Consider the following 24,378-nt stretch of genomic DNA (forward strand, 5'->3'; position numbering starts at 1 on the left):
TAGAAATTTCAATAATTTCCTTTGGGATCGTTCATTGATAGTATATAGAAATACAACTGATTTTTTTGCATATTGCTCACGCAACTTTGCAGATTTTATTAGCTCTAATAGTTTTTATTGTGGATTCTTTACGGTTTTCTATATATAAGATCATTTCATCCACAAAAACAATAGTTTTACGTCTTCCTTTGCAATTTGAATGCCTTAATTTCTTTTCTTGACTAATTTCTCTGGCTAGAATCCAGTACAGTGCTGAACAGCAGTAGTGAAAGAGGGAATCCTTGGTTTATTTATTTAGGGCAAAGGTTTATTTTTCACCACTGAGTATCCTATTAGCTGAGAATTTCTCATAAAGTCCTTTGTCAGGTTGTAGAAGTGCTCCATGGCACGTGGGATCTTCCTGGACCAGGGTTTGAACCCGTGTCCCCTGCATTGGCAGGCAGATTCTGAACCACTGCACCACCAGGGAAGTCCCAAGGTTACCTAATTAAACTCCTTTTTTATTTCTGCAAGGTTGGTAGTAATGTTCCCACTTTCATTTCTGATTTTCATGATTTGAGTCCTCTTTTCTGCTTTCTAGTTATAGGCCTGTCATATTTGTTGATATTTTCAATAAACTAATTATTGATTTCATTGATCTTCTGTTTTTTAGAATTCTGTTTCCATAATGTCCTGTCTAATCCTTATTATTTCCCACCTTCTTCTGGCTCTGGGTTTACTTTTTGCTCTTCTTTTCATAGTTCCTTAAGGTGTAAAGTTATTGATTTGAGGTATTTCTTTTTTAATGTAAGCATTTATAGCTATACATTTCCTGCTAAGCACTGATTTTGCTGTATCCCATGTCTGCAGGGCTTCTGAACATACTGTTTTCTCTGCCTGAGATGTTCTGGCTCTTTCCGTGACTGACTTCTTAGTTTAAATATACTTTTTGCTTTTGTGAGCTCTTCCCTGACCACTCCATCTAAACAGGTTCCCTTCTACCATCCCCAGACCTTGATTCATACCTGAACATCCTGTTTGTTTCAAAGCACTTCGCATTTTGTAATTACGTTTATGTTTGGTTATTGATTTTCTGTGCCCCTCGCTAGACTATTTTACCCTTGCTAACCACTGTATATACACAATGCTTTACACACAATGGACAGTCAAAAAATATATGGAATGAGTGAATTTGTATTTGTCCCGCAAGACAATGTGGGAAACAAGAATGATTTTACAACTTCAGGACAGGTTAGCATTTAATCATATGGCAACTTCTGATGAATATTTGGTTTTGTATTTAAAGTTCTGTTAACTACAATAATTGGATACTCACCTAATGTAGATTTATTTTTGCTGACTAGCCAACAATGATAGCCAAACAGAGAAGACAAGCTGACAGAAAACATCGCTGCAGCAAAGAATAAAAACATAATATGGAACTTGGCTTGAGTATCAGGTAGGCCATTCTATAAAGAAAGGAAGAAAATAAAATGCTTTGTCAAAGGAATAAGTATTCCCCTACTTTTGTAAGTGAGATTTTTCGCTTAAAATTCTTCTTAAATTTAGGTATGGAGAAAGATATTATGGTTTTATGTTAAAACTTTGAGGAAAAAAATACATCTTCAGGTTCGAATAAATGTTTACTATAACGTGAATATATATGTATATATACATGAAAAAATATATTAAAATTTGGGATATTTATTTTCCTTTGTATAACCAAATTCATAGAAAAATTATGATGTGTGTAAACTGTATCAGTAGGGAGCAAGATAACGGGAGCTATAAAATATAGCTTTTAATTTACTTCCTGAAAATGTTTTGTTAACATACTCCAGATTTACAAATGCTTAATTTAAACAGTTTGATTATAATGCCAGAAAATGGAAGGTTAATTGGCACAATTTAGCTACTCTTCTCATTGATGTTTTACATCGCTACAAACAACAGCATCAACTACAAACACAAAGAACACATCCACGGTAATACTTCAAGCTACTTTAAACAACGTCGTCACAAAAAAGATCAACACTAGTTTATAACACCTGTCTAAAATAAACCTTACAATACCCATGGGATGAAAAAGGCCATCTCAAAGCGAAACCAGACTGACTCTCCTTGTTCGTATGTCCAAGGAGATCTGGAGTCCCTCTAGAATGGCAGGCTTGGGGACACTTAGTGAAGCACCAGAGCTGCTAGGACGTGTCCCCTTCTGATATTCTGTTTCAATATCCTGTAGTATCTGTCAGATTGACCCAGGTCACAAGATCTCACTGATAGCTTTTGACAGCAGAGTCATCACAGTGAAAACCAGTCATTCCTTTACAAATTTATTTGTGGTTTGGAAATAAAATCATCCACAGGAATGGGGAGCAGTGAGGCCACAGGCTCTCAGACATTCATTAGAGATCATTCTTCCAGCTGGACACTGGAAGTATCCTTGAACGCTAGGCCATGTTCATTCACCTGTGGATTCCTAGCACTTCGCAATATAACTGGCACATAACAGGATTCAATAAATCTTTAGTATTGAATGTGGTTCAAATCTCACATCAGTGATCTAGCAATTCAGAAAGCCTTACCATAATAAAGGATAATTTAATGAATGTAATAAAGCAACCCTGGCAGGGGATAACTGTTTTTTTTACCATTGTTTGGTGTTCATAAGGAATATCTTTGGGTATTTAAAACACATAGTTCTAATTTCATTTTGCTTACGTTTAAAATACACAGTGAAGAAAACAAATGAGCTGCCTAAAGCATATACAATACCTAATAACAATTCAGGACATTATAGGTATAATAGTTTAATAATCGTTTTACACATAAAGACAAACTTCTATTTTTCAATACTAAGAAAAAAATTCTTCTTATATAGTCAATTCTCGTTATTCGCAGTGGTGCTGTTCTATAAAGTTGCCATGAATTTGTGAATCCTGAACCATTTCTCCTGGGAAGATATAGGGTTAGGGTCCTGTAAGCCTCTGGTCACAATATTTTTGTCCAATGATCAATACGTAACCTTGTTCTGTGTGTTTCTGCTTATAAAACCTAATTTATACCTTATTTAGCACATTAAATAACAGAACTCACAGCCACTAGCACCATAACTCAGGTCTGAAGGAAGCTTATCTAAACACTAAACACATGTATTTTCTCCGTCAGGCACATCTCAGTCTCTTCTTCTGCTCACAAACACTAGACAGCACTTCAGCGCTAGGCTTGAAGACCTTTTAAACAATGAAATCACCAACAAAAAAGCACAAAAATGCAAAAGACATGGCACTAAATAGAATGAAAAAGCACACTTATTTACCGTATGTGAGTTCCAACAGGAATGCAGCAGGTCCTCTGGTTTGATCTCAACTAGAAATGTGCACATGGGTGACTCCCATTTTCCCTACTCTGTGCATGTTTGCAAATGACCACAAAAGCTATGTTGAGTATTGACTCTGAGGTTACAGATAAATGTTAGCAAGTAGGTGAATTCACAAACACAGAATCTGCGAATAATGAGGACTGACTATATATATAAGTTAGCTCTCTTCTATAAAATTAGTGTCTGGATTAATTCACTACTGAAAATCTATAATACGTATTTTTGTATACCCAAAAAAGTCACCAAGGTAATGACTTACGGTCCAAAATTTGATAAAATACTGTAAATCTGTAGCAGCAATAAAAAGGCAGTACAGCAGAGAATAAGCCAAGAAAAGGAGGAAAAATTTATAATTTGAAAATCCAACACAATTGTTCACCCTGTTAACAAAACAAAGACAACATTTTCAATGAGTTTTACATTGTCACCCTAGGTATACATATGCTCAACCTTAATACAAGTATTTTGTTTCCTAACACTTAAAATTTATTGGCATTTCTTTAAGCATAACTCAGAAGATTTCTTTATACATACAAACATTAAAAAATCCACTTCACTAAAAGGGAATCTCTATGTTCAGATTTTTAAAATTTGATATACATGTAATACTGCTTTAATCAATCATGACCCTACACTTCCTGTCCGGTTATACAAATAAACACGTGCCTTAAGCATAGATCCTGTGAGAAATCTACTAATGCCAAGCAGATAAAAGGAATTTTCTAAGTTCTTCTCTGTGTTAACCTTTGGGTTTGATTTCTAACTATGATTAAGTTAATTTTAAAATCTTTCAAGTTTTCCCAAATTAGATGAAATTTCTTCAGAGACTACTTGCATGCCGTCAGTATAGCACTGAAGCAACCAGATTATCAAAGCATATTAAGTGGTACGTTTAAGAAAAGAAACAGGACTGGGAACCAGCCAGCCAGGTCGTCATGCACATTTGATGCTAAATAACTATGTGGCCCTGATAAAGTGCCATCGTCTCTAAGAATTTCATTTTCCTTATCTGTCAAACAAGCACTCTGAGATCCTTTCTGAGAGCCAGCTCTATATGTTATGATTCCAAAAATGGAGATTTATAATTCTCAGTCCTCACTCTGAAATCACTCTATCTGGTAAGAGGGGTGGTAAGAATTCAAACTACTGTACCAATAAACATAAATACAAACATAACTCATACTTTACAGTCTCACTTTTTCTATCAAAGCTTTTTCCCTCCTTTTCATAAAGACAAGGGAATTCCTAGATAATGTATAAATGTGACACAACACCTAAGTGGAACTGGCTGCTGTCTTCACGGGTTCACTTTGTTAATTGGTATAATAAACTCACTGCATAGAACACATAGGTGTTTCCTCTCCTCAAACACCTTTGTTCCTACTCTTATGTTCATATAAGGTAATCTTGCTCTCTACTGACTTTGCCAGTAAACTGAGACATTTTTCTTTCTCTCTTAAGGTGAAACTATGTTCATATGAAAAACGTTTACTCAATCACACAAGATGAACGAGTTCTACATCTGCTGTACACCACCGTGACTGTGGTTAGCAAACTGTACTGTGGAGTTAAAAATTTGCTAAGAGGATAGAGCTCGTGGTAAGTGTTCGTACAATTAAAAAAAATTTTGTAATTAAAAAAATTCAGAAGTCAAACACTGGGCTTATGAATAAACAGAAATTTGGAACAAAAATGGAAAATGTGTACATCTTCTGCCTTAAAAAATATAAGGCAGGGCTTCCCTGGCGGCGCAGTGGTTGAGAATCTGCCTGCCGATGCAGGGGACACGGGTTCAAGCCCTGGTCCGGGAAGATCCCACATGCCGCAGAGCAACTAGGCCCGTGAGCCACAATTACTGAGCCTGCACGTCTGGAGCCTGTGCTCCGCAACAAGAGAGGCCGCGATAGTGAGAGGCCCGCGCACCGCGATGAAGAGTGGCCCCCGCCTGCCACAACTAGAGAAAGCCCTCGCACAGAAACGAAGACCCAACACAGCCATAAATAAATTAATTAATTAATTTTAAAAAATATATATATATAAGGCAAAGGGAACAGCATTAGATTTAGTAATTTTGGAACTTAAGGGTACTGTGTATGACAAATTCATAAAGAAGGCAAAACTGTGGGTGCACGCTGTATGAAAACAGTAACATTTGCAGTTCTAGAGATTACAGGGTGAGTGCAAACCAGTTACTGAGATTGCCTCTTACGACATCTGAACAAAATAATGGCAAGAAATAATACTGCAAACAGTTCCATACTAGCCTAGCCTAAATGTACTCTGTCACAAAAGGATAGAGGCTATTCCCTGTGCTTCCGTGCGTTGGCTTCAAGAGGAGAGAACGGGCAGACAAAGGCTGGGTGCGTTAAGACTGGACACGTGGATGGAGACGACGACTCTTTTGTGGCCGAGGGGAAAACGAGAAGGGATGGGAAAGACTGTTTCTCTTCCTGCAGGAATGTAAGAAGCAGCTTTTGTATTAGATGACAAATAGCGTTTTTATAGAAAGGAAAATGATTTTGAACGTAGATTTTACAACATGTAATTTAGCTTACTTTAACTTCTACTTAGGGGCATGGTGTAACTTGCCATGTCAGAGCCAGGAAACAGGAGAAAGTCAGTAAATAAAGACCAGGTATTTTAGAGTTCGATAGGTACTTTGAACTTGAGGAAATAGAGTAATATTTATTTTGAATAACATCTTAGTCTCGTCATGACAGACAGCTTTTGGTTAGACATTTTAACTGCCTACTACTCTGTAGACTCAATTTCAAAAGGAAGTGCATGTTTCTGAGTCTGAATGACTTTATATGGAGAAATAAAACACATTCTAGGTAAATATACCTTATATGTTGTTTAAATTCAGGGTAAACAGCTCTTGGTTCTGTTTTAGGGAAATTGCTTTCTGAGCCTAAATTGGAAAAAGAACATAATATAAAAAAAAAAAAAGATGGAAAGAAAGTAGCCTCTGAAGTCCAGAAAACTTGCTATATGACTTTAAGCCCACTCTTTAATTTATCTGAGGCTCACTTTCCTCTTCTTTAAAATGAAACAAATAATTTCAAATAATATCTGTCACTGTTATAAGGATTACAGATTTTACAGATACATGGATATATCATCTTTAGACATTACAGGCACTCAATAAACTGAGGCTAAAATTATTTAATTTAATTAGTGCTACCTAACCACTGGCAAGCATGTCAAGGTATATTGTTAATATAATTAAGTGATAAACGAAAACTTTTTATTAAAAGAAAAAGCACTTCTCTGATAGGAAACCCAATAAGGCAAATACTACTTTAGTTAAAAAAGAAGTGTGAGGTTGATCCCCTGCACCCTGATGGGTACTCTTAACTGGCCGCAGCAGATATGCTGAAGTCACTGAGAACAGAAGAGGTATGGCTCTATGATTTTTCCAACACTAAAAGTTGACAGATACTGAACTTCAAAATCATACACAAGACCTGGATAAAAAGGTTCCCCACAGTTTGGGAACATACTAAAGGTCTTAGTAAGTGACTGTTACACATTCACATAACGGCTGTAGAAAAAGATCTTTTATATACTGATATGAAACAATTTCCAGGATATATTAAGTGAAGGGAAAAAAAGGCAGAGACCCAGTCCATAAGGCAAACGCTTGTGTTAAAAAAATGCGTAAAAAATTTTCTTGTGTGTATAAAAAATATTAAACACATGCACACATACAGATTTATATCTGAAAAGCACACGTGACATGTAGCAACCAACACTGGTTCCCTGTGAGGAGTGGAAGAAGGGGCTAAGAAGAACACCTGCACCTTTTTATTTCTGAATTTAGAACTGCGAGTGTGTATTATCTGTACATTTTAAAATTTAGAATTTTAATTTGAAATTTAAAATAAATAAAATGGCTGCTCCATTCAGCTGGCACTAGGTGAATATTAGGTCCTCGGCACCAAACCCTTCACAAGTCGACCTGGCTACTGCCTTCTGCAAGGGGGTGCCCGGATCTGGATGGCGGCTGGGGCAGTGGCTGCAGCACAAGAGGTGACAGTGCAGAGAAGCAGCAACGCAGAAGCTGAAAGCCACTGCAGTCAGTCCATTCAACTTCTTCCACATTGCCACGCGGTGTGAAGGTGACAACAGGTAGTGTATAGACATGTAATCTGAACCCATTTTTTTTAAAACTCTAGGGTCACATCTGTTCCCCTTGACTTTTTTAGTAGGGTCTGTCAAAATTTAAAAGATTATCCAATTATGCTATGTTTCTTTTAAAGCCAAATTAATTTCAGGTTTAGGAAGACTGCTATCAGGACTTCCCTGGTGGCGCAGTGGTTAAGGGTCCACCTGTCAATGCAGGGGACAAGGGTTCAAGCCCTGGTCTGGGAAGATCCCACATGCCGCGGAGCAACTAAGCCCGTGAGCCACAACTACTGAGCCTGCGCACCTAGAGCCCGTGCTCCACAACAAGAAAAGCCACCCCGATGAGAAGCCCACGCTCAGCAATGAAGACCCAATGCAGCCAAAAATAAATTAATTAATTAAAAAAAAAAAAAGAAAGACTGCTATCATAATAAATCATCATCTCTATATGTGTAATTTTCTGAGGATAGCCAGGGCATGGAAAGCTTTATAGGTGTGCACTAGCTTGGGATTAATCCTGTTTCCAGCTCTCCATTGCTTATCATCACTATCCGTTATTACTTTAAGATAGGAAAACAGGATGAACTCTATGCCCCTGGTTTCTTTACCACTCTGCTCAATCACAGCTAGACCACCCAGCTATCCAGAAAGGAGGAGAAAAGCCAAGAAAGCATGTGTTCCTGGCCAGTCCCTCACTGGGTGAGAGTGGCCTCTGGAAGCATTAATGCCCTGGCACTTCTGAATTGCCTGGATTATGAGCTGAACAAACCCCCCAGACAGAAGAGAGCCCTCAGGCAGAGAAGCAAAGAAAAGCCGGTGCCCAAAGTGGGAGTAGCAGGTGGGCTTGGGAACTGTCCACCGCAGGTGCAGAGAACGCACAGGTGGCTGGTGGGGCTACGGGGGCGGCGGGGAGGGACTGACAGCAGGTGTTACCGGAAGGATCAACAGAGGACCGTAAGGAGGACTAAGAAAACTTATAATTGGAGATATCAGGGGGAAAAGAACGTGCTGAGAAAGAGAACAGAACGAATGGAATGAGGGGAAGAATGAGGAAAGCAAAAGAATGACCTCAGGGCTTCCCTGGTGGCGCAGTGGTTGAGAGTCTGCCTGCCAATGCAGGGGACACGGGTTCGAGCCCTGGTCTGGGAGGATCCCGCATGCCGCGGAGCAACTGGGCCCATGAGCCACAACTACTGAGCCTGCGCGTCTGGAGCCTGTGCTCCGCAACAAGAGAGGCCGCGATAGTGAGAGGCCCGCACACCGCGATGAAGAGTGGCCCCGGCTAGCCGCAACTAGAGAAAGCCCTCGCACAGAAACGAAGACCCAGCACAGCCATAAATAAATAAATAAATAAATAAATAATTTAAAAAAAAAAAAAAAGAATGACCTCAAATGAAAATTAATACTCCAAAGAGAGGTTATTTACTGACATTTTTCTCTGAGAGGAGCATTATTCTCATAGGCATTAACTAGCCTTGACATGTTAAAGCAGAAAATCTAGGTGAAGAAAAGTACGGGGTACCCTGGACAGAGATAATAACATTGCAAACCCGACATTCCTCTGTTGTTCCCGGCAGCTAAGATAACCATTTACTATGTATGTTTCCACCTACCCCTGGTGTAGATTTGTGGGCATGTCTACCTTTCCCTAGTGCCATCCCTGAAAGAAGATAAGGCTTTTAGAATGATCATGCTTAATGTCTAAATCCAACCTGGCTGGCAAGTTTAGCGTGGTTGTCACACAGACGTGCACATTGAGATTAAGAATTATAAGGTAGAAAAATCAACCTTCATTAGTTAAATAGATCTTTCAAATAATCCTCTATTAAGTTATCTAATTTCATGATTTAGACTTTTTTAAAAAAATATTAATGAATTCTAAGCGGAAACCCTTGTTTAAACATATGTGTGTATTTGTATATTCCCTACTCTACTCCTAAATGTTAAGTTTTATTTAAAATAGATGGTTAAAGCTCTAGATGAATTCATTCTTTATTAGAAACTTTGAGTGCAGTATTGTATATAATTTATGTCTACGTTTTGGTGTAACTTCTGAGAAGTATTTTAGAATCTCTGTGTTTACGCACGTGCACACAAAGAAAACCAGTTGTTCTGAGCAGATCTGAGGAAATAACTTTTACATTGTTAACCTACTGGTGTTAAAATTATTTCATGGAAACTCTCCTGAATAAAGGCTCTTTTGAGCTAACTAAACAAATACTAGGAACTTAATCTGAAAGGTCCTCCTAGGTCAGCTAAGGCAAGATTTCATTTATAAAAAGATTTAAATAGATCTATGATTCCACTTGTTATGTTATAAAGGACAGAAAGTTCTTTTAGAGCCATACTCACCACGGGCAATGATGATCCATCTTCAAAACACATCTAAACAAAAAATCACACACACAGAACTCAACATCCCACAAAATTGTAATCCCAACACATTATAAAGAGGAAATACTATTTCCAAAGAGTTGTGGCGAGTAAAATATTGCAAAGTTATGTACTTACCTAAAAACCGAAGAGTAGCCAAAGGCTTCATCTAAAATAAACACAATAAACACTACGGCCAATTCTAGACAAGCCAATAGTAGAACTTTTCATTCAAAACATACACACTTTAAGGTGCAAATAAAATAATTTTCTAAAAACAAGCCGTATGTTAATATACAACTGTTATGCTGAAGATAAAGTGCAAAATGTCAACAGATTTATAGAAAGTCTGGATAAAGCTTTTCCGTTAATATCCAACCTTAAGCCAAGCGGTCCTGTCCTTGTAGTATAAGTATATAATAACATCTGACTGTCATGAAGCCAACTGAGTTTACAAAGAGGGAAATGAATCACAGAAGTACTTGTGAACTAGAACCAGCCAAGTGTGAGCTGCGAAAAATCATGCACTTCATTCATATCAGCGAAAATCTGGGGGGAGAGGGGCAACCAGTCATGGCCCTCAGCCACACTCATATTAATGCAAGGGACCATGCTGGTTATACTTCCTAAATAAAGGCCTGAGAAGCATGAATAAGGAGAAAAGGAAATAATGTGGAAAGCGGTGAGAAAAGAAACGTGTTAAATAAAAAGACCACCAGCATGTAGACATTTTAGAAGTAAAAGGTTTTCTTACTTATCACAGACGGAACAGTGATGGCAGCGGTCTGGTTTTATCAGTTGGCATCTGTCACAATAGCGGATTGCTATGAACAAAGAGTTCCACTTAGCCTTAGATTTAACAGTGAATTGAATACACAATTAAATAGCTCTTAATCATCTGTCCAAATCTAAATTCTAAAAAGCATAATGAATTTAAATTCGGTAAAAATGACATATTCGACTGCGTAAAATCAAAAATGGAATGACTTGCCTGTAGCCTCAGTTCTCTGGAGAGGTTTCCCAAGAACAGAAAATCTTTTGGGGAAATTTTTCTAAGGCACGCTCAACTATAAGTATACTATATAATTATAAAGCAGTCACAGTAAGATTCACAAAGGGTGCAACCATGTCCATTTCTATCAAAGTAAACAGAATGTCTCCCTCGACTAAATCAATTCATTTCCAGTACACTGCCAGGATAACTAGGGGAGGACACAACCACATTCTAGAAGTTGTTTGAGAAACACATTTTAGAAATTTGTGAATACACTCAATTGGTTGCTTGAACTGGGAAAGCACTCACATCTTTTCTGTTGGGTGAGATACAAGATTAGAAGTGAGTATTGCAAAAGGTATTTCCAGTAGAGAATTTTAATTCTTGTGACTGAAGTCCTGATCCTTTCTTCTCTAATACAGATATCAAAGACAATTATGGAAGATTGATTTGGAGATGCTCTTTCAGTACACAGGCACCTGACAGGATGCACTCAGTCTGCCAAAATTACAGGAGATCAGTTAAGTGGGCAGTCCAGTAGGACCAGCAAAACCAATACTAATGAACTTAAAATTTGGAAAAAATACTTGCAACAAGCAGTTACCAAGATTATATTAGCTAATACTATAATCTCTAAAAAAAACAGAAATGGTTGCTATAAACTAAGAATAAAACGAGGTCTATTTTTAAGAACACAAGGCCTAGATGGAGTTGTTTTCAATATTGAAATAATTCCTTAATCATCCCCTTATAACTTTCTTTTTCAGAAATTCCAGAGATGGATGGCATGGCCTGCTCATCTCCTGAATGAAGAAGCCTCACAGGTACATCCCAAGTGAAGCTCTAAGGTATCACTTGCTCATGCGAAGTATCAAAGTGTGAGGCAGTGTTTTCCAGAAGGAATATAATGTGAGCCACGTGAGTACTTTTAAATTCTCTGGGAGCTACGTTAAAAGAAGTAAAAAGAAACAGGGGAAATTAATTTTAATGATATATTTTATTTCACCTAATATATCCAAAATATTATTTCAACATATAATTAATATAAAATATTAGTGACATATTGTACTTTTTTTTATACCAAGCCTTTGAAACCTGTTATGTGTTTTACACTTACGGTCACATTTTAAGTTGTCAGTAATCACAACTTAAAGACTAGTGGTTACCATAATGGGCAGCAGGGGTCTAAAGTCACAGAATTTCCAGGTGAGTTTTGGTGGGCAATGCTAGATTCTCTCCAAGTGGTGATTATCTCTAAAGTACACTGGGGTAAACAAACCTTTCAAATTAAAGTGGGCAATAACTCACAAGAAATCAAAACAACGTAGAAAAAGGTTTTGTTTACAGTCTTTCAGAAACAGAAATTTAGTCTTATAATAAAAAAACACTCCATGTGCCATATTCTATTCAACTAAAATCATCCTACTGGAATTTTAAATGAGCCATCTAATTATCATTTAAAAAGTCTTAACAGTGGAGGGGGCATTTTATTTTAACTGTCTTGCTTGAATTTTTTGAGAATTTATTCATGTATTATGTGATTTAAAACTTTTTTGGTACATGTTGAAAAGGAAGCATTACCAACATCTGTGTGCAAAATGATAAACTAATTACCTCACTTCTAATGGTTACCTTCCGTGTCAAAAAATCTACAAATCTTTTTTTGTAGGAAAGGATCGATAGCAAGGGAGAGCTAAAAAAAGCAAATAGTCCTCATTAATAAAAATAAAAATAAATAATAATATGATAGAGTTTGGAGAACCCTGTAAGAAAGCAGGAGATGGTCGGATCAGGAGAAAGCACAGGGCAAACAGAAGTGAGATGAGGACTCGTAGTACCTGCCTCACTACACCCTACACCCAAGTCCGTACACGGTTGAATTTGTTCTCTGTGTACAGCAGTCAGTGTACAGGCAGCTAGTATTTTTCTCTTTTAGGTTTGGAGGAAGGACTGTGGATTTAGAATGAATGGGAAAACCCCAAATTATACTGCCATCTACTTTCTTCAATTCTCTTAAGACGTATAAAGTGTGTGAACATCAACTGAGCCTTTCATTGCTTTAGTCCGCGGCCTTTCGCAGGGTGAAGAAGGAAGTTATCCAAACAACCCAAGGGTCTTGGCTGGGGATGGGGTGAGAAGGATCCCACTCACATTCCTGCCTTGGGGGTACTGTGGCTGCTCCACTGGACGTCCTTTCTGCATCATGACTACCTTTACGTTCCACACATTCCAGAAGGAGATCAATCACACCAGCATTATAATCTATTACACTTTCTGTAATTTGAGTCAGTGACTCTAGTCAGTTAATACTGATTTTAGCATGCATCCAGAATTTTTGCACTAAAAACAGAAAGACTGTATCAGGAAGTTCAGATTCTGTTCCAGACTGTCACAAATTTTGAGAATCATTAAGTTCATCCCAGGAGATAGGCATACAATACAAGAGATGACAGCCTTACCAGTACATAACCCACACAAGGAGATAACTTAAAAATCCAAAGGGTAGTTGTTATTAATGAATAGTAATACTTTATCCTGGTATGACTTATACTTCCCCCCTTGGTCTTACTGTGGTGTAGCAAGGGGTCTAGTAGAAAAAGCACTGCACTAGGAATGAGGAGACTAGATTTTTGCACCTGATACTGTCACTGCCATCAACTAGTTTTGGCAACTTGTGTAGTAACTTATTTTTAGGGGGCTTAAATCTCCTCAATATTAGTTTAGGCTTATACAGGGTAAATATATGTAAACATACATAAGCACATCACTCTCTTTATGGGATAGAACCAGTGGCATAATATTAAATCAGGGAATGACCACTTGCTCATTGAGAAACAGTAAAAACAACAGGAAAAAATCATGTGTGAAGCTTAGCATTATATTCAATTATGACTCTGAGTTAGAAACAAATATAAATAATATAAAAATATTACTGAGGTATTTTACAGTCCTTTTTTTCATACCAAGTCTTGGAAACTAGTTGTGTGTTTTACACTTAAAGCACATCTCAATTTGGACTAGCCACGTCTTAAGTGCTCAACAACCACATGGGGCTAGTGGCCACTGAAAGGGACAGGATACATCTGAAGTCACAGAGTTTCTTTCTGGGTGAGCCTTTGTGGGCAAGTACCGGTAGTCCATGTGTGTCAGTTTTTAAGACAATTCTTTAATTAGATAGCTGTTAAATTACCTTAAAAATCTTAGTCCAAGTAAATGAGATTTATTGAGTTGCTTTTGTAAAAAAAATAAATAAATAAATAAATTTTAAAGATAAAGAAATTTTATCAATACCCAAATTAAGTTTTGTATAATTTACATACTAAGTTTTAAATTTATGTAGAATTATCAATGTTATGCTCATTACAGATACTGCTCTTTTGAATTAAATAAGAATAGGAATTAAAACTTTAAAAATGAACGCAACTACAAATCAAGTTTCAGCAGTTCTAACATCTTCACTGAGTCACAGCTAGGAAGGCAGAATAGAAGTCAAGTCAGTTCTGACTTGGTTGAGATCTCTGTGCCACAGCGTTACTCATCTTTCCATTCTGTTTTATGGGACTGTACGGGAGAGATTTAATAATAATCCAAGCTGAAGCACAATGTGTTTCAATGAGTGTTTGACAGTTTCAAGTATAGATATGCTTTCTAACCATCACCACAACCCACCCTGCCAAAGCACTCGTTATCCTCTACCTCCAGACATGGTCCTGGTGTAGATGGGAAGGTCTCTGGCTGCTCGCCTAAGAACTTCCTGATGGGCTTCTCCTCTTGGCTCTCTCTCTAGCAATTCTTTTTCTGCATAAGAGAGATGGAACTGTGGAAGAAGTTTAAATTTTAATCAGTGTTCTCAAAGAAATGATAACATACTTATCTACTATACCCACAAAGAGGTATTTATAAAATATTAACAGTATATAGCATATAAATTCAGAGAGGTAATAGATTTGAAATCTGGGCAAATCTGTTAATCTCATGGATCATTAGTTTATAAACCTAAAAAAAGGGAAGAATAATAATAATACCTACTTCCTCAGATGTTTGTGAAGCTCAAGAGAAATAAAGTATGTAAAAGTGCCTTATAAACTGTAGAGTTCTATCCAAATATTAGTTACATTAATAGATGAAATGGCAAAATAAACAAGTTTGGTTCAATGGATGCATTTTTCAATTGGTTATAATTAAAAACAAAAATAGAAACAAATACATCAAGCATGCATTCTCATTTAAGTGAGTTTTAACTTAGGGATAATCGTTACGTGAATTTCTCTAGCACTCAGAAGAACTAGTCATTGACTTTACTTCTTATACTGCCAATTGGGCCCAACCAATTTAAAAAAATACTTATTTGAGAAAAATGAAAATTTGTTTGGGCTCCAACTTGATAATCACAAAAAAAATGGTTTTAAAAGTCTATTTGAACTCCTATAAATGTACTCCAGGAGACATGTACAAGGGTATTCACAGCACCATTGTTTAAAATGTAAAAAACTAAACACAACCTAAATGTCCACCAAAAGGTGAAGAGATAAATAAATTGGAGTATGACCTATCCAAATAATTGAATCCTATATGGCACTTAACATTTAATGAACTACAGCTGTGTACAACCAAGACTCTCAACCTACTGATGAACAGATATATAAAATAAACCACTATATATTATTATGGTTAGGGATATGTATATATGATAAAATTATTTAAAAAACAAGGAAATGATTAACACAAAACTCAGGATAGCTGTTACTTCTTGAGAAATGCAGGGAAATACAAAATAGAAGTACACAGAAGATACTTCAAATATAAATAATGCTTCTATTTGGTTGGGTGATTGTTTAGGTGTTTTCATTTTATTATTCTTTAAACTGTGCCTTATATATGGTTTTTGAATGTAAGACATATTTTACAATTTTTAAAAAGTTTTTAAAAAGTGATTTAAGTATGTCAATGAAGGAAAGAAGAACAATCTGATGAAAATGAGGTCATGATATTTGAACCTAAATCATTATCTTCAGAGAAATAAAAATTAAAAATCTTTGTTTAGAGGTTGATAATTCTACTGAGGTTATTTTAAAATTAGAAACAAATCTTCAGGGCTTCCCTGATGGCGCAGTGGTTAAGAATCCACCTGCCAATGCAGGGGACACGGGTTCGAGCCCTGGTCTGGGAAGATCCCACATGCCGCGGAGCAACTAAGCCCGTGCACCACAACTACTGAGCCTGCGCTCTGGAGCCCGCGAGCCACAACTACTGAGCCCGCATGCCACAACTACTGAAGCCCGCGTGCCTAGAGCCCGTGCTCCGCAACAAGAGAAGCCGCCACAATGAGAAGCCCGCGCACTGCAAAGAAGAGTAGCCCCCGCTCACCACAACTAGAGAAAGCCCGCGCGCAGCAATGAAGACCCAACACAGCCAAAAATAAAAACAAATAAATAACTTAAAAAAAAAAAAAAGAAACAAATCTTCAGCTTCCAAATGTAAATAATTTTAAGGTACCATAATATTCACAAATGCATGATTTTTAATATAGTTGTAAAATTTCAGACTCATTAAGGTAAAGAAAATAAAAATAAGTTTTCTCTAAGTAGAAATTTATGTAATATGAATTATTCTAAATTAGTATATCAAATTTACTTACATTAAATTAGTAGGTATGTTACTGTTAGGCCCCTTAAGAGTTTGTGAAAGATATTTGAAAAAAAGTACTCTCCACATTAAATATTCCTCCTGCAAGATGCTCACAGCATTTGCTTACTATTAATTAATTTCAATGTTTCAAATTATACTTTAACCAATCCTTTTTCAAATGAATACGAATAACAAATAAATGAAGGCCACATTTATAAAGCCTTGGTGTATTCGTTCTATCAGATGCTCTTCATTTGCTTGCTACCTTAAATCTCAGTTTATAAAACGAAATATATTTACACAATTTTCTGGATTGCATGACTATATAAATGAGGGCAGTGAGTGGCAGTGAGCAGTGTTGAGTCTCAAACCCAGAAAAAAAGGACCTTGCAGCCTAATCCTAGAGGCTGGGGCAGGAATAGCAGCAGATTAAATACCTTAGAGTCAAAGAAAGTTTGGGAACCACATTTCCAACAGGTGGAAAACTATCTCTCAATTGGATCGTGGATTCCTAGAATCTATTCCATTGTTTTCAGAGTTACTCTGAAAAAGAAGTTCACTAGGAAGCAGAGGCAATGAGAATGCTGTCACCATTCAGATCTTACTAACAGAATTAAACACCTAACAAAGAAAAATTCAAATTGTTTATTGACCCATCATATGCAATCATATTGGTTTATCAGAGGATTTGCCAGATTTTCTTTCTTACTTAAAAATTCTAGGTTGGGCACCATGCACCTGTTGATGACACTACTTTAAAATTTGAAACATGCTATTTTAAAAAAAAGAAAACACTGACAAACAGGTAAGTGTACTGATGGTCTTTATAGAACTGTGTATCTTGTTTGGAAATATATGAGTGGTGGTAGAAAATGTATAACATCAAATGCTGCTGTAATTCTGTAATAGTCAAGAAAAGGTAGGGTCGATCTGGAGAAAGTATCTATTAACTTTGTACACGTTGATTCCTCTGCCTAGAGCATTATTCCTCACACTTTCTGGATGGCTCCTTCTCATTTTGCAGGTTTCAGCTGAAATGTCATCTTCTCAAAGAACTTCCATGACTCCCTTACTAGGGTAGGGACCCTGATAATTCTGTCCCTTCCCCCTGCCATACTCTCCATCAGGTCCATGTGTGATTTCTTTGTGTTACACACCATAATTTGAAATTATTTTGTTGGTTCATTTGTCCTTTGTCTATCTCTTCCACAAGCATGTAACCCCACAAGGGGATCAAGCTTAGCACAGAGTAAGCCCTCTGCTAGAACTGTGGAATGGACAAAGGAACAAGTACCAGGAAGCCTAAGTCAGACCACTGAGTATCAAAGCAAAAGTTATTTTGTATCCTAGTCTCTAACTTTCCATTGTCAGAACCATAAGTCCCATAATTCAGGCAGATATATCTCCCTTGCCCATTTCTAAAAGTAATTTAAAACCTAGCATTGAAAATTAGTTTCGTAAAAGACTTAATACTAAAAAGGAATAAAACCATCGACATTTGATTACATTTTCTACAGAGTTCTGGATCCTTCTAACTTTAGAGGTAAATTCTAGTGAGTGATGGAAATGAAGAGTCCTTAGTATGTTTAATACTTTTATAAATAAATAAACATAACACACTGCAACCATCAGGTCCTAAAAACCAAATACATGTTGGTGGAATTGTTATTTATGTAAGATGGATGTCAAAATATCTAGTTCTATCTTGGAATGCACCAAATATGCAGTCCCCTCCCCCTCAGAACACTTTTATGTATAAACGCACATCACAGATCTGAGGAAAGATGACATCTGCAGAGAGCTGAAGGAACGAGAGATCTCCTGGGGTGAAAAAGATAATATACCTGACCTCCGATCTTCCAGATTGCAGCGGTCCTTTGGTCAGTAATGCAAGCTGTTTTGTTTTTGTTTAAACAGTTTTATCAATTTTGATTTATAGAAACATTGAGAAAATGGTACAAGGTTCCCATATATCCTCTCATCAACTTGCTGATATTCCTAACATCATATATTAGCATGGTACATTTAGGACAATTAGTGTATCAATATGGATACATTGTTATTAACCAAAGTCCACAGTTTATTCAGATTTCCTTAGTTTTCACTGAATATCTTTTTTTCTGTTCCAGGGTCCCATCTAGGAGACCACAGTACATTTATTTTTCATGTTTCCTTAAGTTACTCTTGGCTGAGACAATTTTTCAGATTTTCCTTGTTTTTGTTGAGTTTGACAATTCTGAGTCGTACTGATCAGGTATTTTGTAAGATGCTGCTCTACTGGAAATTTTCTGAGTTTATCTCATGATCAGACTGGGGTTACGGGTTTTGGGGAGGAAGACCACAGAGGCAAAGTGCCATTCTCACCACGTCATATCAAGGGAACATACTATCAATGTGACTTAGCACTGTTGATGTTGACTTCAATCACCTGGTTGAGGGAGTGTTTTTCAGGTTTCTCCACTGTAAAGTGACTCGTTACTTCCCTGTCTTCATTCTGTACTCTTTGGAAAGAAGTCACCACACGCAGCCCACATTTAAGGAGTGGAGATTTATTCTTCCCCTCCTTGAGGGCAGAGTATGTACATAAATTATTCGGAATTCTTCTGTAAAAGAGATTTCTCTTTTCTCCCCATTTATTTATTCATTCAATCATTTCTTTATATCGGTAGACTCAAAGATATTTATTTTATACTCTGAGTTATAAATGAACACTATTTTATTTATTTTCCTGCTGAAATTGTTCCGGCTTTGGTCACTGGGACATTTTCAACTGGATCCTATGTCCCTTTGATATACCACCATCAATATATTTTATTTTATTTTTTGGAGTACCTTTTACTTTTTGGCATAATACGCTCCAGGCTCATTTTCAAAATATCCTGCCCTAGTTCTAGAATCAGCCATTTCTCCAAGGAGCTCTTCTTCCTTTCCTTAGAGAATGATATTAGAAACCAACATCTGGGATCAAACACAGTTTTCAGATTAAAGGAGAGTATAATTTTAAAAGGGTGCACAAATTAAGAAAAAAACCAGAATCCAATAATAAACAGAAAACTCAAAGAACCGTATTTCCTTTTTTGCTAGTTGTTTTTGACTTAGGACAAAAATTAAAATATAACCTCACTAGTACCTAAAATGTCCAAATTAAAACGTAGAACTTTCTTTGCCTATTAAATTCACAACAGTTTTCTTAAGAACAGCATGCAGTGCCAAGGTTCTGATAAAAACTGGTGGCTTTGGAAATTGCTGTAATTATTCTGGGAAACAATTTGGCAAGTGACTTAAATTTCCTTCGTCTAGTAATTCTACTTCTGAGAATTTATATTAAGAAAAATAACCCAAAATATGGGTAAAGCTCTATGAACAAACACTTTAACAACGCTGTTTATAACAGGAAAAGTTGGGATCAGACTAAAAATGCAGTGTTTCAGTGAGAATATCATGTTGTTATTAAAAATGACAATAAACCAAGGAAGAACTATTACATGAAAAAAACTGGAATATGTGTGCTCTGAATACCACTAGGAAAAATAACCAGAAAGAAATTCAGAATGTAAACTGGCTGAATTAGTGTGGTGGGATTTTTTTTTTCTTTTTCTTTCTGCCTACTCTTCGTTTTCAAAATATAATTTCGTATGGTTATATTACTTTAATATCGGGGGAAAATGTTATGAATTTAAAAATTATATTCTCTGAACAGTGACAAGAAAATATTTACATTATTTTCTTATATTATCTCTTCTCCTACTTTTTTAGTCCCATTTTCCAAAGATTTTTAGCACTTGAGAGCACTTTATTGTCAGTTGGAAGTCCAAGATCCTCATTTTACAAGCGAGGGGTCTCTGGATGCAAATCAATTAGAAGATTAAGCCCAAGATCTTGCATTTTATTAATGGAATAACCCAAGATTCTTAACCAGCAAGCAAGGGCTCTTTCTTTCATGACACTGGTCTCCAAACTCTTTTGATAATGTACCCCTACCAGTAAAAAATAATTTGAGACTGCACTGCCAATATATGCATATTTACTTATTTATAGATGTGCTATTAGCTAATATAGTATGTATCTTATATAAGAATCTTTAAAAAAGGAGAAACATAAAAGAACAGCATATAAATAGAAGTTTGGCTATTTTTTTCCTCCATGCGCCAACTGATGTCCTGGCACACATCCCCTCCACAGCCCCCACGTGGGGTCCACTCTTCATGCTAGAGCGTGGTGCAGGGACACGAGTGCAGCCTCCATGGTCAAAAGGACTTTGCTTTGAATGTTATTAGCTCTGCCACATACTAGCGCTTGATGCCTTAGGATAATTAGTTCATGTTCAAGCCTGTTGCTCCATCTGTGAAATGGTAATAAATAATATCCATCTCCTACAGTAGTATGAATCGAATAAGGTATATGTCTTCTGTACAAAAGTCATCCAACAAGGCCTGGTACAAAACTGTAAATTCACTGTCATCAACCTCCACTACTCCCTCAATTCTGCGTTTTTTATCATTTCATTTTTCCTCTCTCTCCAGCTGCTATTTCAAACCTTCTCTGCTCTTCCAAACCTCAGTCAACCTACTTCCCCCATTATTCTTAGTTGTTGATCTCACATATAATTTTAGGGAGAAATCAGAAGTCACTTCAACTTTCTGCCAAAGCTATAAACACAAACCTGTCTCTATACACGTAACTCCTCAACTTTCAGTCATTTAACAAATATTTATTGAGTACCTTTTAAGGGTCAGACACCAGGTACTGGTGATGGATTAGTGAATAAAACAGATAAAGTTCATGCTGTTGTAGAGCTTATATTCTAGGGATGGTATAAAAAATGACTATGGGATGAATTACAGAATGATATGCCATGGAGAAAAACACAGCAAGGTAAGGTTTAGAAGGAAAGCAGGGATGGGGTTTTGCTATTTTGGAGGAAGTGGTCATGGAACGCCTGAAAGGTACTCTTGGGCAGAGACACAGAGAGAGCAAGAAAAGGAAGGGCGTGGCCATGCCGTTAGCTGTGAGAAGAGTGTTCCAGATCAAGGGGTAATAGCCGCTCTCAAGGCTCCTGAAGGAGACACACGCTTAGTGTGCTGGCAGAACAGCAAGGAAACTGATGCGACTAAGACAGCATTACAGAGGGTCAGAGAAGTGGTGTGAGGCCAGGCCATGCGCAGCCTTTTAGGTTACAGCAGAGAATTAGGGTTTTACTCTGAGTGAGCTCAGATATGACAGCAAAGTTCTGAGCAGAGGAATAGTATGAACTGTCTTGTGTTTTGAAAGCATCACTCTGGTACTGTGCTGAAAATATACAGAAGAGGGCAAACACAAAAGCAAGGAAACGTGCTGACAGGGTACTGGACATATACCAGCAGGGATGCTGGTGGCCTGGACCACGCTGGGAGCATGGAGGGGCGTGAGCTAACACGTGGGTGCTCTGAGGGTATGGCCTACAGAATTTGCTGATTGACTGGGTGTGGCGTCTGAGAGAAAAAGAGTAGCCAAGGGTGACTCCAAGATTTTGACCTGAACAACCGGAAGGATGGAATTGCCATCATTGAGATGGGAAAAATGTAGGAATAGAAGGATTTGGGGATCAAGTAGAAAATCAGAAGTTTATTTTCAGGTACTTGGAATTTGAATTTGAAATTCCTATTAGATGCCAAATCGGAAGCTGGAAAGGAGTCTGGAGTTTAGGAGGGAGGATCAGGCTAGTGATTAATTTGAAAGCGATGAGACGGTATATAAAGTCATAATGTAGATAAATAAGAGAAGAGGGCCAGAGACTGAACTCTGGGATAATCCAATGCTTTAGAGGTTCAGGAGATAATGAGGAACCAGCAGAGGAGACCAAGAAGGAGCTGCCACTATAGATAAAAATAAAATTATTTTAATGAGAAAGGAGTTAAGAACATTCTAGAAAGAAAATTATGGCATGGTGTACACAGGAAACCATGTACATAAGAACTACTAGAGTACAAAGTGAGGAGTCAGAAATTTGGACAAGAGTCATCGTTGCCAAACTAGGGAGACTGGCCTTCACCCTGTGGGATGGGCAGACTCACTGAATAGACACAAGCAGCAGAGTGAAGGATGGATTTTTGCAGAATTCTCCGAAGGGAATGCAGGCAAGATTGTCAAGGGTGACACCACAGAGAAGACTGCAATGTCTCAGATGACAGAGATGACCAAGACTCTGAATTAGGGCAGTGATGGAAAATAAAGAGAAAGGGGCTGGAACTGAAAAAGAAAAATTAGGAAGTGCAAACATTTCCAGGATTTGGATGCTGGGGGAGGCGCAAGGATGCCAAGCTTCTGGCTCGAATGACAAAGTGGTTGGCAGTGGCATTAACCCGTAGAAGAAACAGATGAGTCACGGTTTGGGGAAGGAGAGGGTGGTGGCTTCAGTCTCACATGCGTTGTGTTTGCGGTGTCAGTGCAGTGATCAAGGAGCTATGTTTGGCAGGGAGATAATATAAATTTGAAATTCGTGGGAGAGGTCAGGCTAGAAACAGATCTGGGACATGTCAACACAGAGGTCACAGGCAAACCACCAGAGTGGATGAGATGACCTATGATAAAAGTCAGCAATTTCCTTCAAACCTACAACTAAGGACAGGATGAGGGTAAGAAGGATAGGAAAGAAGAGAACATGGTAGGAGGGAGGAAAAAGAGGTAGGAAAAAAAGTAAGTAGAGAGAGGAAGAAGAAAGGCTATAACTAATGCATTCTAGGCCAAGCGTGCCATTAATACTGTGCAAATACCTGTGGTTTTGTTTTTAATATCCTTTCCCAGTTCATACAGCATATTTACTGGCCTTTTTGACCACAGCTGCATTTCAAACAGATTATTTCAGGAAACAATTCTAGGTGATGCCTAGACTTCTTTTTTTTAACGTTAGCCTACTAAAACTACATTATTATTACTGGAGCAGAGTATATTTCTATTCAACAACCATATACTAGACTAAGTGCCAAGGGTACAAAAATGAGTAAATCACAGTTTCTCTGCTTCAAGGACATTTAACCAGGATTAAACACCCAGAAACAAAAAGTTCGCCAGAATGATCTTTTCAAGATGCATATTTGAATATATAACTCTATTTAAAAAACCTTCTGTAGCTGAAACTGCTAGTTGTCCCCCAACATCTACTCCTTCTAACGTGGTTAACATGGCCATTGAGAATAAACACTAAATTTCCAGTCTTCTGTGCAATTAAATGTGGCCATAAAACTAAGTTCTAAATGTAAGTGGAAATGGCATCAGCGACTTCCAGAAAGTCCTTAAAGAGAAGGACATTTACTTCTACTCTTCTTTTCTACTTTCTCTGGCCTGCTGTCTGGAATGCAGACATGATGGCTGGAAATGAAGCAGCCATTTTAGGCCAAGAGGTAATGTTGGGAATGGAGGCTATACATGTCAGAGCAACAGGGTAGGAGCCTGGGTACCTGACAGCTGTAGACTAGCTACACTTCGAAAGTAGAGAAGATTGGGCTTCCCTGGTGGCGCAGTGGTTAAGAATCCACCTGCCAATGCAGGGGACACGGGTTCGAGCCCTGGTCCAGGAAGATCCCACATGCCGCGGAGCAACTAAGCCCGTGTGCCGCAACTACTGAACCTGTGTGCCACAACTACTGAAGCCCGCACGCCTAGAGCCTGTGCTCCACAACAAGAGAAGCCACCGCAGTGAGACGCCCATGCACGGCCCCCACTCGCCGCAACTAGAGAAAGCCCGCACGCAGCAATGAAGACCCAATGCAGCCAAAAATAAAGTAATTAATTAATTAAAAAAAAAAAAGAAAGAGAAGATTAGTTAAGTCGTTAATGTGCTGTTGTTGTTTCTGGTGGCTGACAGCCAACTAATGCTCCATTAGTATGACAATTATAATAGAAATGTGTCTACCTT

General features: G+C 37.6%; 1 protein-coding gene across 3 annotated transcripts in view; it reads right to left on the reverse strand.

Annotated features, from left to right (window-relative positions):
* Positions 1 to 24,378, reverse strand: part of ZDHHC2 (zinc finger DHHC-type palmitoyltransferase 2) — a 67,349-nt gene that overhangs the window by 12,394 nt on the left and 30,577 nt on the right. For 2 of the 3 annotated variants that reach the window (XM_068532104.1, XM_068532103.1), the window contains exons 4-8: positions 14,553 to 14,673; positions 10,617 to 10,686; positions 9,842 to 9,874; positions 3,621 to 3,741; positions 1,316 to 1,448 (exon numbers count right to left, since the gene is read on the reverse strand). In XM_068532104.1, the coding sequence (XP_068388205.1) occupies positions 1,316 to 1,448; positions 3,621 to 3,741; positions 9,842 to 9,874; positions 10,617 to 10,686; positions 14,553 to 14,673 (478 nt within the window). The remainder of the gene's footprint in view (positions 1 to 1,315; positions 1,449 to 3,620; positions 3,742 to 9,841; positions 9,875 to 10,616; positions 10,687 to 14,552; positions 14,674 to 24,378) is intronic. The other variant, XM_068532105.1, reaches the window with a different exon arrangement.

The sequence above is a fragment of the Eschrichtius robustus genome, chromosome 21, assembly GCF_028021215.1.
Source record: "Eschrichtius robustus isolate mEscRob2 chromosome 21, mEscRob2.pri, whole genome shotgun sequence".
Lineage (NCBI taxonomy): Eukaryota > Metazoa > Chordata > Mammalia > Artiodactyla > Eschrichtiidae > Eschrichtius > Eschrichtius robustus.